Source organism: Eubalaena glacialis, chromosome X (assembly GCF_028564815.1).
Source record: "Eubalaena glacialis isolate mEubGla1 chromosome X, mEubGla1.1.hap2.+ XY, whole genome shotgun sequence".
Lineage (NCBI taxonomy): Eukaryota > Metazoa > Chordata > Mammalia > Artiodactyla > Balaenidae > Eubalaena > Eubalaena glacialis.
The window spans coordinates 34,150,578-34,166,892 of record NC_083736.1 but is presented as its reverse complement, the minus strand read 5'-3'; the positions used below and the strand labels follow the sequence as shown (position 1 = coordinate 34,166,892).

The 16,315-nt window shown below is 37.5% G+C and overlaps 1 protein-coding gene across 1 annotated transcript; it reads left to right on the top strand.

Moving 5' to 3' along the window:
* The first annotated feature begins 14,772 nt into the window (after positions 1-14,772).
* Positions 14,773-15,501, top strand: LOC133082336 (ferritin heavy chain-like). Its single transcript, XM_061178883.1, has 2 exons — positions 14,773-14,826; positions 14,947-15,501. The coding sequence occupies exons 1-2, from the start codon at positions 14,773-14,775 to the stop codon at positions 15,499-15,501; spliced, it is 609 nt and encodes a 202-aa protein (XP_061034866.1).
* The last annotated feature ends 814 nt before the right edge of the window (positions 15,502-16,315 follow it).

The following is a 16,315-nucleotide window of genomic DNA, read 5'->3' as shown; positions in this document are numbered from 1 at the left end:
AAACTAGTGGTTACCAGTCATGAGGGGAAAGGGGAATATAGGGGTGGGGGAGTGGGAGGTACAAACTCTTGGGTGTAAGATAGGCTCAAGGATATATTGTACAACACGGGGAATATAGCCAATATTTTGTAATAACCGTAAATGGAAAGTAACCTTTAAAATTGTATAAAAATTTTAAGTACTTTAACAAAATAATTTTTTTTAATTTTTTATTTATTTATTTATTTATTTATTTATTGCTGTGTTGGGTCTTTGTTTCTGTGCGAGGGCTTTCTCTAGTTGCGGCAAGTGGGGGCCACTCTTCATCACGGTGCGCGGGCCTCTCACTATCGCGGCCTCTCTTGTTGCGGAGCACAGGCTCCAGACGCGCAGGCTCAGTAACTGTGGCTCACGGGCCCAGCTGCTCCGCGGCATGTGGGATCTTCCCAGACCAGGGCTCGAACCCGTGTCCCCTGCACTGGCAGGCAGATTCTCAACTACTGCGCCACCAGGGAAGCCCCAAAAATAATTTTTAAATGAAAGAATAATATGAGAATTTTAAACAGTGGTGATACCATATGATCTGTAAGAAGAAAATAAATCTCCAAAGAAATAAAAATAAATACATTATCGCTGCAACTAGAGAAAACCCGCGTGCAGCAACGAAGACCCGACGCAGCCAAAAATAAATTAATAAATAAATTTTAAAAAATAAATAAATTTAATAAATAAATAAATACCTCAGACTTTGAAAACTGAGACATTTACCTAAAGCAGTAGGTGATTAATATCACAGATTTATATTTGTTACTCTATAGATCCAATTGCAATCCTTGATTTTTCCATGAATAATAACAGTTAGATTTTTATCTCTTTTATGGTGCTTACAACAATGCCCGTGAAAAAGCTGTTTTATAAAGATTTGAAATACAGAGAAATTCATCTTGGATTATTCTTTTATCACAGTATTTTTCATGACAGAATTAATTGTTCTAAACATGTTTATTAACTTGTCAAGAGAATATTTATCATTTCCTTTGTTAGATGTAGCTGAATGATGTTTTCTCCCCTTACTAACAAGTATGCCTTAGTTCCTCCTTGTGAATGAGGAATGATAAATGCCTCTTTTGCCTCTGGCTCTTCCTCTGTAAACTGGACACAATATATATTCTTTCTAAATTTCGTATGAAATCAAACAAATGGGTTATTTGTAAATCAATATAATTTATCTAACGTGGTTTTGCATGTTATCTGTCTCAGAATAAACATCCAGTATAATATTGCTATTTCATATAGTATAATTATAATTAGAAAACAGAAGCTATATTCAATGCATAAAGGGGAAGCAAAAGTCATAGAGATCTCCTTATATCTCACAAATATTTTCATTTATTTATAGGAATATGCTTTAAAGTCTCAAGATATTTAGTAGATTTCATGATGTTTATTTATATAGTAAGAGAATTTTCATAAGGGTATAATTTTAGCTTCCTTATTTAGAAAAATTCTGAGGAACTTTTATAAGAGCCAATGTTTCAACCATTCCCTTTAATAATACTGTAACTAGCAAGCTAATGAGTATTCACTTATCTAAAATATCCTAAAGTTCAATTGGGCAGCTTCAAAATTTTTCATATGACTGTTGATTAAAACTTTTATTTGTACCTTGTATCCATTTCATTTTTTTTACTTTCCAAAAGAATACATTGTATAAAGGACTCATATCTAGGATATATAAAGAACTCTTAAAACTCAACAATGAGAAAACAAGCAACCTAACTTTATATATGTGTGTACATATATACACACACACACACACACAATCTATAAGAACAAAAGAAAGAAAAATACATATATACCTATTTTTACCAAACAAGATATACAGATGGCAAATAAGCATATGAAAAGATGCTCAACATCATATGTCATTAGGGATATACAAATAAAACCACAATGAGATATCACAACACACCTATTAGAATAGCTAAAATCCGATAACTGACAATACCAAATGCTGACAAAGTGCAACAGGAACATACATTCATTGCTAGTGAGAATATAAAATGATACAGTTATTTGGGAAGACAGTTTGACAGTTTCCTACAGAGCTAAGCATTGTTTTACAATAGGATCCAGCAATCATACTCCCCAGTTAATTGAAAACCTATGTTCACACAAAGGCCTATACCCAAATGTTTACAGCAGCTTTTTTTATAATTGTCCCAAACTAGACATAATCATATCATATTATCCTTCAACAGGTGAATGGATAAACAAACTTGGTAGTCGAGATGATGGATACTTCAGGTGATAAAAGGGAAGAAACTATAGATTCACACAACAACATGGATGAATCCTAAATGCATGTTGCTAAGTCAAAGATGCCAAATTCAAAAGTCTACATATTGTATGATGCTGTTTATTCAACATTCTGGAAAAGACAAATTATAGGGATGGAAGACAAATCAGCATTTGTCAGAGGTTGGGAGTGACTGACTACAAAGGCCACTCACAGAGAATATTTTAGGTTGATGAAACTGTACTGTATGGTACTAGGCATAAGATACATGACTACGCATTTGTCAAAACACATAGAATAGTACATCACAGGGTGAACTTTAATGTATGCAATTTTTAATCAGAGTATCCTGGATGTAGTGCATACTGTGACAAATGAATTTAACTGTATTCCCAACATATGATAAAATGGCACTGAAGGGGGTGGAGAAAAAGGAACTGACATAAGTGACTTTGGAAAATGATGTTTTGATTGGTAAATATAAGACTAGGCTCAAAAATAACTGTACATAAACACAATTTTAGTTGGTAAGTTTGTTTCTCACAGGAATACAGTTAAGAAATCTGAAAACATTTACACTAGTGTAGAACAAATAAGTAAATAAATGGTAAATAATTTGAGCCAGGTTTCTCACTGTCAGTAAAAGAAGTTACAAATTAGCAAGGGGCAAAAGCTAGAATGAACCACGTGATACTGGATTAGAGTCTTAGACATTAGTATGAACTCATGTTTAGTTTAATAGGTATAGAGATAGACACCTATAGAAATGATTATAGATATGTGTGTATATATTGGTTAATATACATGCATATATTTCATAACTCTGCGGAGAGACTAGAAACAATGACACCAAGTAGCAACAAACACATCTAGCATCCAGGCCTTAGTTTCTAAACATGGTTCTCCAAAATAACAAAAACCAGACATCCTTGGAGAAATGACTAATTCTAGGCCTGGGGCAATGAAAACACAAGATGGGCCTGGAGCATTATGTAGTGCCAGGAAATAAGGCAGCACTCAAAAATCAAAAGGATAGAGGCAGATCAAAGGGACACAAGAACCCAACTGAAGGAGCACCTGATGGCCTAAGCTGGAACAATCTGAGTAATAAAATTAATTAAACTTTAAAGTTATAGAGAAGTATAAAATAAATATTCGTGAGTCCATACTGATGTAAATAACTGAATACACAGGTAAATGCGGAAGAAGGTACAAATCTTTCTTACAAAGAATTTCAAATAACAAGTAAATACTCTTCCCTCCAGGAGATGGGGCTTAAACTCCCTCTTAGGAGTACTGGCTGGATTCCAAAAGAGAGAGTATGGAAAGGGAACAATAGTAACTTCACAGTGAAGAAATCTGGCAGACCTCACCTTAACCAAGTGATCAAGGTTAACATCACCAGTAAAAAGTCATTACTGACACAAGGTGATGAGAAAGACATTTCACCTCTAATGGTAATCTTCCCCAAAACCCAAAAAACCCTGGTCTGTCTAATCATGAGAAAAACACCAAACAAACCCAAATTCAGGGCCATTCTACAAAAGCCTGGCCAGTACTTCTCAAAACTATAAAGGTCCATGGGAAACAAGGAAAGGCTGGGAACCTCTCAGAGACCATAGAAGAGAGATTATAACTAAATTCAATGTGATATACTTGATTAGATCCTAGAACAGAAAAAAGACAGAATTGTAAAAAAAAAAAAATCGATAAATCTGAATAAAGTCTGGAGTTTAGCTAAAAGTAATGCACTGCTGTCTTTTTAGTTTTAACATATGTACTATGTAAAATAGTAACATTAGAGTAAGATGGGTGAAGAGTACATGAGAACTCTCTGTACTATTTCTGCAACGGTTTGATAAATCTAATATTCTCAAAAAAAGGTTTAGTTTTTTTTTAAGTGCATAGTTGCATTGCATTATGATGAATCAACACAGAATAGCTATTAAGCATAGTAGAAACTGCAGCTCCTGTAAAATGCAGATTTGCAGACCCCCCTCTCTCCATATAAGTTGTATCAGAATTTTCTAGAAATGGAGCCAAGAATCTGCATTTCATATAGCTATAGGTGACTCTTATGCACACCAAAATCTGAGGATTCCATTCCTAGAGCCCTGCGCCTTTTATAGTCCCAAAAGACTTTTAAAGGCTTTAAAAACCAAAGTAGTAATGGTATTATCCAAGGTAACCAAATTTGAAGAAAGTCAAAATTCAGCATATGCAAGATAGGTAAGGAAAGATAATATGTATGTAACTGGTGGGCACACAGGATAACAGGGTCATGATAGTTTGGCAAGTGGATTCAAAGTTTGGTAAGTATCCAAGTGGCAGCTGAAAGACTAAAAGTGGAAGCAACCTGCTTATTCAAACAACCCTTCCTGGGCTGAAGAAAAGTGATATTGCTATGGAGTGCAGAGAAATTACAACGGGCCTGTTCAATCAACAGGCAACAACTGCCTTAGTATGAAGTGATACTACTCCAAAAATGAATAGTGCAGTACTGACAACCAAAACCAACACCACCAAGCTAATAAACAAATGCTCAAGCAAGTTGAAAGGCTCTGACTGGAGTATTACATAATGAACAGATGAACAAGGGAATGAGAATAAACTATGAAAATCAACGTGATGAAACTCACTGGTTAAATGAAGCCTAACTGGTCTCAAGTATGACATCCTATGTGCCTCTGCCTACCCTCAGTTGCCTACCACATTTACTGTGGTAGACTTCACGCTGGCTCAGGGCACCATTTTTGAGCCCCAACAGATTCAAGTAGTCCACAACCTTGCTGCCTCCTCCACCCACACAGCATATGCCAGCCCTCCTCTGATACCCAATCACATTCCCTCTGAATGAACCCACTTCGGCATTCTTCTGCCTGCCTCAGCCAGCCCTCACTCATGTTTACCATTTATGATGGTTAATTTTACATGTAAACTTAGGCTATGGTGCCTGGTTTTTTGGTCTAGAAGCTGCTGTGAAGGTATATTTTAGATGTGATTAACTTGTAAATCAGTAGACTTTGAGAAAAGCAGATGATCCCTCCATAGTGTGCTGGACATCATCCAGTCAGTTGAAGGCCTTAAGAATGAAGACTGAAGTCCTCCCATGAATAAAGAACTATGCCTCCAGACTGCAATATAGAAATTCTGTCTGAGTTTCTAGCTTTTGGACTCAAGACTGCAACATGAACGTTTACCTTAATTTCCAACCTGCTGACCTACCCTGCAGATTTCTGACTTGCCAAGCCCCACAATCACATAAACCAAAGCCAATAGCCAATTCCTTAAAAGAAATCACCCCTCCCCACATATAATCATTTGATCCTTGGACAACATGGGGGTTAGGGTGCAGTTAAAAACTGCATAATCCGGTTCTGCATCCGCAGATTCAACCAACCACGAATTGTGTAGCACTGCAGTATTTACTGAAAAATATCCGTGTGTAAGTGGACCCACACAGTTCAAACCCATATTGTTTAAGGGTCAACCGCAATAGGATATTTTACCCTATTATATAAAATACAATAACCTATTATATATCCAGTCCAATCCAATATAATATAAATATCCTATTAGGTCTGTTTCTCTGGAGAACCCTAACTAATACACTATTCTGATCATTTTTCTACCAGTAACACTGTAACCATCTTCTCTTATAATGAAATACACTGCAGCTATTTTACCATTGCTACACCCAATGATATTTTTTCTTAGTAAGGTATGAAATTTAGACAAGTTATAATCAATATATAGAATTAGAGATTCCCATTTTGTTCTTTGCACCAAATAGCATAGAATCAATATTCCATATCCTGGCTGAGTATCAGAATCACTTGTGGCACTTCTTAAAAGTACAGCTGATCCTTGAACAACACGGACTTGAACTGGGTGGGTTCACTTAACCTACAGTACTACTCAATCTGGGGTTGACTGAATATGAAGATGTGCAACCATAGATACGGAAGGCCGATTATAAAGTCATACCTGAATTTTCGACTGTGTGAGGGTCCACACCCCTAACCCCAAAGTTGTTCAAGGGTCAACTGTACATATGCCAGAGTTCAACCCCGAACTTGCTGAATCAGAATTTCCTCAACTGATTTTGATTCACAGCCAACGGCTGAAATCCCTGGGCATAAAATCATTTGACCACAGTATCTGCAACAGGATCTAGTCCAAGGTCACTTTTTTAAATAGAGAACTTGAGGTTAAGGGAGAATAAATTACTTACTCAAATTCCCAAAAAGGGTAAGAATGAACAGTATCAGGCTGCTATTTTTTTCATATTTCTAGAAAGTACCTTTTATTTTCTTATATAGACATTTCCAGAAAAAAGATAACAAGTGGCATTCCTATCACTCAGTGCACACAGTTATGCATATCTTATCATCTGATCCACAGCTCCAGTTCACTAATATAGATAGATTATAATATTTAGGAAATAAAAAGAGGCAGCTCTATTTTATAAGGTAGTTCATGCCATGTACACATGAAATTATCTGGTATATAGTTAGAAGACCTTGTAAATAGCTAAAATCTTGGCTATTAATTGTGTTGTAATAAAACTTTGAGGACATGTAAATGGTACTATGTTATGTCTGATGATTTAATCAAAGAAGGGTGACCTCACTTTCCTAGTGATGGTACTTCGGTAGATACCTTCAAAGAGCTAGCATAAATCTTAGCTTACTTTCTAGTAGCTAGCAAAACACTTCCAAAATCACTACATATTGTGGATATGAAAACACAAAATAATCAATAACCTCAGTTTTCCACTACCGCTGACTTCTAATACTCCATGGCTTCTAATACAATATTTGTATTTTTTAAAGAATTAAAAATTGACAGAGTATATACATACACAATCAGCTAAGATGCATGTTTCCACTAATGTCTACTTTACCTAACTAACGTCCAATATTGGAAGGGTAGGCAAAAATATTCAATATTATTATTATTTTTAAATTATACCACTCTAACCCTAATTATAAAATACAGAATACTATTCTATATTAATAATCATATCTCTTTATAATAATTTACTACATATATATTCATACTACAATCCACATTAAGGTACAAATTTTAGCGAACATTAACATTAGTGATCAAAGCCCAATATGTACGTACAAATGTGTGCACTCCATACATACATACACACAACATGGTTTTCTAAGATGTCACTGAACGTATCACAAAATGTGAATTGAGATGTTATTTTGTAGAGAGTTCTAATATTATATTATTACCTGTTTTCTCTTGTTCATTTGACCCAACAGCATTCTTTTGCAAGAAGATAGTCTGAGGGATGCTCTACATCATCCAGCTATGAAACAGAGTTTTATAAACCCAAGTGTCCCATAGAGACATTTACTCCAATGAACTGGTATAATTCAAAATGTAATCTAACCAAACATGCCTAATAGTCTGGCTAGGAGAAGCAATACCATGGTTTATAGAATAGTGTCTCTGGAAAGAAAAGGAAGTGGACTCTTGGTTCTGCATAAAATCTTGTTAATCCTATTTCCATTTCCCCCTCCTACATTTGTAACAACTGAATAAACTGATTATGTTTTTTTATCTTGTAGCTGCAATCTCTGTAGACAGACTGATTAAAATACTTACACTGATGTGATCAATATAGTTATCAATCAGTAACGCTCCAGGAATTGATTTTTATAATTTGAGGAATTCTGCACCTTGATTCATTTATATGCTATTGTCTTTTTTCTAAAAATTAGGGATTGTTAATGTGGAAAATAAAAAAAAGAATTAAGGGGGAGGGCCACGTAGGGAAAATTGCAGTTCTCTACAGCATAATTGAGGAATACATGTGATTAAGGAAAAAGTGATGATTTAGGGGGGGGATAAAAGCATGGATAATTGATAGAGAACTCGTGAAAGAGGGAAGCAATTGTAAATAGATTATTGTGGACGTGGAACTGACATTTCCAGTTATCATTGCTGTTTTTTGTCCTTGACAGTTAAGATCTGAGGAATGTTAAGCAATGTTTCAATAGCTGCATGTATAAGAAAATAATATTCCTGCCACCAGAAGCTGCTCTAGTACAGCTTTCCCCTTCTACTCCAGGCCACGGACTCTACCACACAGACACTCAAAGGCAAGGGTGTTATCCCTTAAAATTGTCAGTAGTTCTCTTCCCCTCAATTCCCAGTTCCAACAGCCTCTTCCCTTTCTAATGGGCTGCCTTTGGCCTCACCTTCCTTCCCAGATCCAGCAGTTACTCCACAACACATCTGCATTGCACGTCCTGTAAAGGAATGCGAGGTTTTGTCTTGGCGTTCAGTCTCTCTTCCAAGAGAGATACACACACACACACACACACACACACACACACACACACATATAATGTATAAATTCATATTACTGCCAATGGTTTCAAAGAATCAGCACTTTTCTGGCAGAAGAAAATCAAGGGATTACATTACTAATGGAGAACTGAGTCATACAGCTGACAGTATTTGGCAGATTATTAATGAGCCTTTAATCATGGGTTGTTTGTCATGTATGAAATCAGAACTTAAGAGCACCATCTACATTAGCAAAAGCAGGTTGATAATCTTTCTATTTAAAGAATATATGCCAATCTTTTAATTCACTTTATAATAAAGGAGATTTAAAATCATTTGGGCAGAAAGTTACTAAATATCAGATATTTCCTAGAAATGTGAAACTCTAAATAGGTTTAACTGACCTTAACTATTCAGATATATTTGGAAAATGGCAAAAGACTTCAAGAAAATAAGTCAAAAGGACATTATTTATTTTTGATGTATGTACTGAAATATCAAAAGCTCAGAGGAAAAGTAATAAATGTGAATAATACACAGGAAACACTTTACAAAACATTTACTTTGGAAATTGTGCTTTTTGCTGAGTTTAACAGTGGTTGGTTGAGGTCATTATCATATTTTTATAAAAAAGGAAATCAGCAAATAAGTCATTGAGAATATGGTATAAAAGTTTAGAAAATTAAGATGTGAGAGCACATTACTCATGTCAAATTATGAAGAATAATGATTACATTAAATATAAGCTTATTAACACATTGGGTTAATAGTATAGTAAGGTATGGAATCATAAGGAACATTTTATAAGGATTTTGCATTTTTTTCCTAACTTGTTTGGAAAAACTTACACTTGATTTTAGTGAAACAAAGTATCTACACCTTCAACCAAGACATTCTGGATTTGTAGGTTGACTAACACCATTCCACCAAAAATATTTTCCCTAAACCTAATTGCTATGTAGGAAAAGGTATGAGAACGTCTGTAGCAATTTCTGTATCTGTGACAATAGTGGTAAAGATTTCAAACAAAATATTATTGAATATATATGAATATTTCAATATATATACATATTCTATTATCAACTCATTAGCATCTAATTTTACATTCATCACATATACATTCTGTCAGTGAACATAGTGAACTGAAACAGACTCTAGGGCCCATGAGATTAAAGTCAACGCCTGCTGCAATCATTCAGCATTTAGCACAAAGCTGGAATATATTAGGTCCTAAACAGTTATTGACTAGATATATGGTGTGTCCATGCCATTCTAACTCAGTGTTCTCTACCTGTATTTGTGAATTCCATGGATCTGTTCTTGTGTTTACGTCCAAATGGAAAGTTACTGGAAGCATTTTCAGAATTATCTTGATCTGTCTATAGCTCAACGCAGCAGCACAAACTCACTGTCCACGCCTGCGTGTGTGTTTTGAATCACACTGAGTGTGACTGCTGCTAGGCTGGCATGTTCTAGTGTAAAAAGGACAACTGTCGCATGTCCACCCTTATAGTCACATTTTACCAGCTGCAAACACTAAAATTCCCTTTTAAAGTGATGACTGGGAAGTGAAAAATAGTTTAATAGAATGAAACTCAAAGGGAAGAGTGTTATCCCTTAAAATTCTGTCAGTAGTTCTCTTCCCCCTCAATTCCCAGTTTGAACAGCCTCTTCAGTTACTGAAGTTCCTGAGGCTTTTAATGGTATTTCATGAAATCAACAAACTGCATCAGAATTACTATTCACAAACTAATAAAAAAGAACAAGGACAGACAATATTTGAATGATGACTTCCACTACCTGAAAGCAAAAGTACATTATGAATCATCATATGAGCTAAAGTGTGCCATGTCTTCAGTAAAGAAGGGTGGTAGAGAACTGAGATGTTTCATGGATATCAGGGCACAGGCATGGCACACTCAACAGGAAACTTGCATCTCGTCAACTAGTATGTTCTCAGTGAGAAGGGACTGTGTTTAAGACAAAAAGCATAATCTGATGCATAATTGGAATTTCTTAATTTTAATTTTAATAGTTTTATAGTTGTATTTGCATATATTTACAAATTGTTAGGTTTACAGTTATAAAAGCATACCAATTTCTATGCCTGGTTTTATGTTTATGCATATTAAAGTAAAATTATAATAGTAATTTATCACCATTGGGTGTCTTTGATTTTTTTTCCTTCTAAAGGAAACAGAGTTTAAATATATATTCAACATCCACTCCCACTCATTTTTTTCATTTGGAGAAATAATGAGACTAAAGCTTTTAATAGGCCACTCAATATTTTAATTTATATTTTTGAGCCCCTACTATGTGAAATTCAGCATCACAAGTTGAACAGTCTTTGTTCTAAAGGAGCTCACGGTCCAGCCAAACTTCCCAAACTACCTAGAGAGGAATCCAGTTCAGAGTGTCACTCTCTGCTATTTACAAGCTCTGTGTTTGATCATGTTACATACTTTAATTCACAATTTCTTTATCTGTAAAATATGGGTAATAATAATCAAATTTAATTCAGTATCTGTAATAATGAGGTAATGCAGAGTGAACAGCCCAGAGATACATAATATTGATGTATCACTTTTCACTACCTCTCATTAAATGATTTATTTATACATATGTATACACACACACACACACACACACACACACACACAACACAGCGAGTGAGATAAGCCACCAACTGCTGCTACTTATGGTCTACTTCCTTAAGATTATACCATTGATCCTACTTCATGTATTAATTTTCAAAGAAGGAATTATGTGAAACATTTACTAGCACTTGGCTACAAAAGGAATACAAATATGAGGAGCTTATAGAACAAGTTTTTATGTTAGTTCCTATAAAATACCTGCCATATAATAGGTGCTCAATAGAAATATACTGAATGAATGAATGAGAGCTAATCATTGACATGGAGTCAGAACTTATTGTCTAATATCAGTTGTGTAACTATTAGTTCTGTAACATTTTTAAATTAATGAAGGGAACTGAAAGTCAAAAAAGTTTTTGCAGATTATAGCATGAGAATTTTTATTTGTTGACTCTGCATTTATCATGAATAATACTGTGATAGCTAATTTTTATATGTCAACTTGAAAGGGCCAGGGGGTACCCAGATATTTAGTCAAATATTATTGTTTGTGCCTGAAAGGGTGTTTTTCCATGAGATTAACATTTGAAATAGTAGACTAAGTAAAGCAGATTGCTTTCCTTAAAGTCGATGAGCCTCATACAATCGTTTGAAGGCCTGAATAAAATAAAAATGCTGACCTTCCTCTGAGGAAGAGGGAACTCCTCTTGCCTGACTGCCTTGGATCAGGGACATTGTTTTTTCCTGCCTTCAACTTGAATTTCCTGGGTCTTGAGCCTCCTGGCCTTTGGACTGGACCTACACCATGGACTCTCCTGGGTCTCAAGTATGGCAACTGCAGATTTTGAGACGTGTCAGACTCCATAACCACATGAGCCAATTCCTTATTTTATATAATATACAAATATATCTTCTATTGGTTCTGTTTTTCTGGAGAATCCTAACATAATACCAACACTGACCACAAACATTTCAAAGAAACCTTCATCTTATAGTCCTATATTGATATTTTAAAAGACATTATCTTAGCACAGACCAAGTTATAAACTATAAAATTTGATTATCAAATTTTTTTAAATTTGGGGGCTTCCCTGGTGGCACAGTCGTTAAGAAACCGCCTGCCAATGCAGGGAACATGAGTTCGAGCCCTGGTCCGGGAAGATCCCACATGCCGCGGAGCAACTAAGCCCATGTGCCACAACTACTGAGCCTGCACGCCACAACTACTGAAGCCCGCGCACCTAGAGCCCGTGCTCCGTAACAAGAGAGGCCACCGCAATGCGAAGCCCACGCACTGCAACAAAGAGTAGCCCCAACTCGCTGCAACTAGAGAAAGCCCGCGTCCAACAAAGACCCAATGCAGCCAAAAATTAAAAAATAAAATAAATTAAAAAAATTAAATTTTAAATTTTTCTTAAAACATGATCTGCTCTGAAGTTTTTTCATTCTGTGTTTGTATTTAGCTTTACATTCCTCATTAAAGAAAAACTGGATGCAATGTTTTTGTTTATACATATGTATATTTCCTTCATGGAAATTTGAGGTTCCAGTTCATGCTAATTTATTGATTTCCCTTTAAAAAGTTAGATTTTAAACCTTAGGTTTCTCTTAGTTATAACATGTACTTTAACATTATCTTCTAACCTAGGAAGTGATGATGAGGGATAAAACATCTGAGAAACACCACTATCACCCCTTAGTACACATATAACCATTCAATAGTATTATTTTAATATTTGAAGAGTAAAGTTGTCCAGATAAATTAATTATTAAATAATCTTGGGACATAATGAGAAAATGTTCTACAAAATCACGATTTCTTCTATTTAAATAGATTCTTCCAGTGAAGTCTACAATGGACTCTTCCAAGGAAATTTTTGAAAGATTGCAATTATATTAAGACTAAACACTGGTGTTAAGCAAACATAGAATACAATTTTATCTCACTGAGAAACTGATCATGTAGTTCTTTTCCATCTCTAATGTATGATTCTATCATTAAAATCAACTTATCAAATAGACATTGTTGTTATTCTATTTCTTTACAGACTCAACAATTAAATGCCTCTAAAATTGCTTAGATAAGTTTACAATGTGACAGTTGATATTTGATCCTTTGCTTCCTTCATAAACAATGATTATAGCATAGCATGAGCTTTCAAAGAGAAATAAAGAGACCCCCCCAAAAAAGTACATTAGTCAAAGCCATGGTAATAAAACTTTAAGTGAAAACAGCTATTTTATCCAAAAACTTTAAAACCATTGAGAGCACTTAAAACAGTCCATCACTCTTTCTTGTACCTTGAGAACAGAGACCATGTTTGATTCTTCTCTGTATCTCCAGAGTCAAACAGTGACACATATTTGGAGTACTGTATATAAATGGCTGTTGAATTAATGTTGAATTAATTAATTATAAATACCTAGATTGGTCTTATGTCTTCCACTATAATATCCTTAACTTCTAAGAAAATATTGACTTTTTAATTTCATATACATGTGTAATATCTTATACGTATTTACTTGAGACAATAAAGGGAGAAAAACAGCAGTTTTTGGTTTTGTTCTGTTTTGGTCTGCTTCTCCACTAGAATACAAACCTCATGGGAACAGACTTTGTCTCCCTTTGTTACTAATATATGCCCAAATCCCATACCGTGCCTGGGCCATATTAAGTAATCAATAAATATTTATTGAATGAATGAATGAAAGATAATTTGAGATCAATGGTATTTCCTACCACTGTGGCTCATTCCATACAACATAATTGAGGGGTTAAAAAAAATGCTTGCTGAGTGGCAGTGAAAGGACAAATGAGGTTGGAGGAGATAAACACATCCACACAGTTAAGTTCTTTCTCTAAGAATGCATCTAAGCCTTTTGTTTTCTGACAAAGAAAAGAGAAGTCTGCACTTACCCCAGAGGAAGGAATTGGTAAATCAGGTGAAAGGGGCTGTGTTTCTAGGACTGTGCTGAAAGATTAAGAGATGAGAGACAACAAAGGGAGTGAAGACCAAGTTCAAAACGAGTGAAAGCTGGAGAGGTGGAAAGATTCACTGAGACTTTGGAGGTGGTGCTGTGCTGTCAGACAAGTGTGAACGTGACCAGAAACAGAAAGAGAAAAGTGGAGCTCACTGGAGTTAATAAGGTCCAGGAACCCAGCGAAGAGGCTATCAGAAGTGTCATTAGTATGGGTGTTGAAGTCACTGAGGGGAGCTAACTTCAAATAGAGCTCTGTGATAGTAAATATAACCAATGATACCACAAAAGAACTGTTTAATGAAAGAATCACATTAGGGCACTATTCAAATAAGAAATCACGCAAGTGATTAACTCAAAACGGTTGCGCTTATATTCGTGAATAACATTTTAAAAGATTAGGCCAGAAGCTCAGCGCAGGCGGCCTGCCTCACCCAGGCCTGGATGGAACCTGGGACACAGCGTCCGTGCCCCGCCCCCCGTGCACATCCACCCTCCCATCCCCCCGTAACAGAACCGGAACCTCCTCTCCCCCCTCCCAAACCCGGGTAATGGACCCGCCTTCCGGTCCATCCCAGAGCGGCCGCCCTCTTCAACCACATGGGAGCCCTCCGAGGCAGCTACCGCAGGCCCCGCGGCTTCGCCTTCACCTTGGCCTTCAGGCCCGCCAGGCTGCCCGCGCCGCCCGCCAGGCTGCCCGCGCCGCCCGCCAGGCTGCCCGCCAGGCTGCCCGCGCCGCCCACCATGCTGCCCGCCATGCTGCCCGCGCCGCCCGCCATGCTGCCCGCGCCGCCCTCGCAGGTGCGCCAGAATTACCAGCCCGACTGCGAGGCCGCCGTCAACAGCCATTTCACCCTGGAGCTCCACGCCTCCTTCGTGTGCCTGGCCGTGGCCTTTTACCTCGACCGCGACGACGTCGCCTTGAAGCACTTCACCGGGTTCTTCCTGCGCCGCTCCCACGAGCACAGCGAGCGGGCCCAGGGCCTGATGTGCCTGCAGAACCAGCACAGGGGCCGCCTCCACTTCCAAGACATCAGGAAGCCAGTCAGTGACGAGTGGAAGAGCGGCCTCAAGGCCATGTGGTACACCTTGTGCCTGGAGAAGCGCGTGAACCGGAGCCTGCTCGACCTGCACCAGCTGGCCACCGACAAGAGCGACCCCCACCTGCGTCTCTTCCTGGCAACTCACTGCCTCGGCCAGCAGGCGGCGTTCATCAGAGAGCTGGAGGGTCATGTCGCCACCCTGAGCATGATGGGGGCCCCGGACGTCGACCTGGCAGGGTACCTCTTTGACAAGCTCACCCTGGGCGACAGCGACAAAAAGAACTGAGCCTGGACTTCCCCAGAGCCACGGGGTGACCACAGCCCTGGTCACCGTGCCTGCCATGCAGACGGCGATAGTGCCCTTGCAGAAGAAGTTCACTTAAGTTTTTTTGTTTGTTTTTTTTGCAACAAGTGCAGGACTCTTTTTTCCTGGACTTTATTTTATCACTTAAGTTTTTTTCTTCCAGTTTTTCCGTTTCTTCCAATAAAGTTATTGGTTCATAAATAAATAAAGGTCTCTGGTTGGTTCATGAGGGCAAATCTCTCACCTTTTAAATTTTACAGCAGGTATCCAGGAGTCTCTGAACACACCCAGGCTTGGTCCACATGCAGCTCAGGATCACCACAGAGGGAGGGAGATGGTCTTCCTTGGGACCCTGGAAAACACAAAATCAATCTTCCGCTTATGAACAAAATCAGTGTAGAGGGGTGGGGTGGGGTGGGTCTTCTGAGCCCTAGTCTATGTGGGTACCTGTGCATGGTAAAATTATATAGCAATATATAAAAAACCTTAGTATGGAATACAAAATACTGGTTGCCTCTCAGGAAGAAGTGAAGAATGGGATTGGACAGGGAGTAAAATAAAGGGTGTCTTCAACTTTTCCTGAAAACTTTTAGCTCATTAAATTATGTGAATGTGAACATTTATCACTTCTGGGTAGCAGCCTGGGGTCCTGAACAGGTATGGCAGGGTCCCTCTATGACAATGTCATCCCGGACAACAGTGATAATGGTAACTGAGCCAGAGGCTGACTTTCCCATAGGCATGGGAGTGACTTCCTAGGTCACATGCTAGTCATGCAAATTGCCCTTAAAAAACA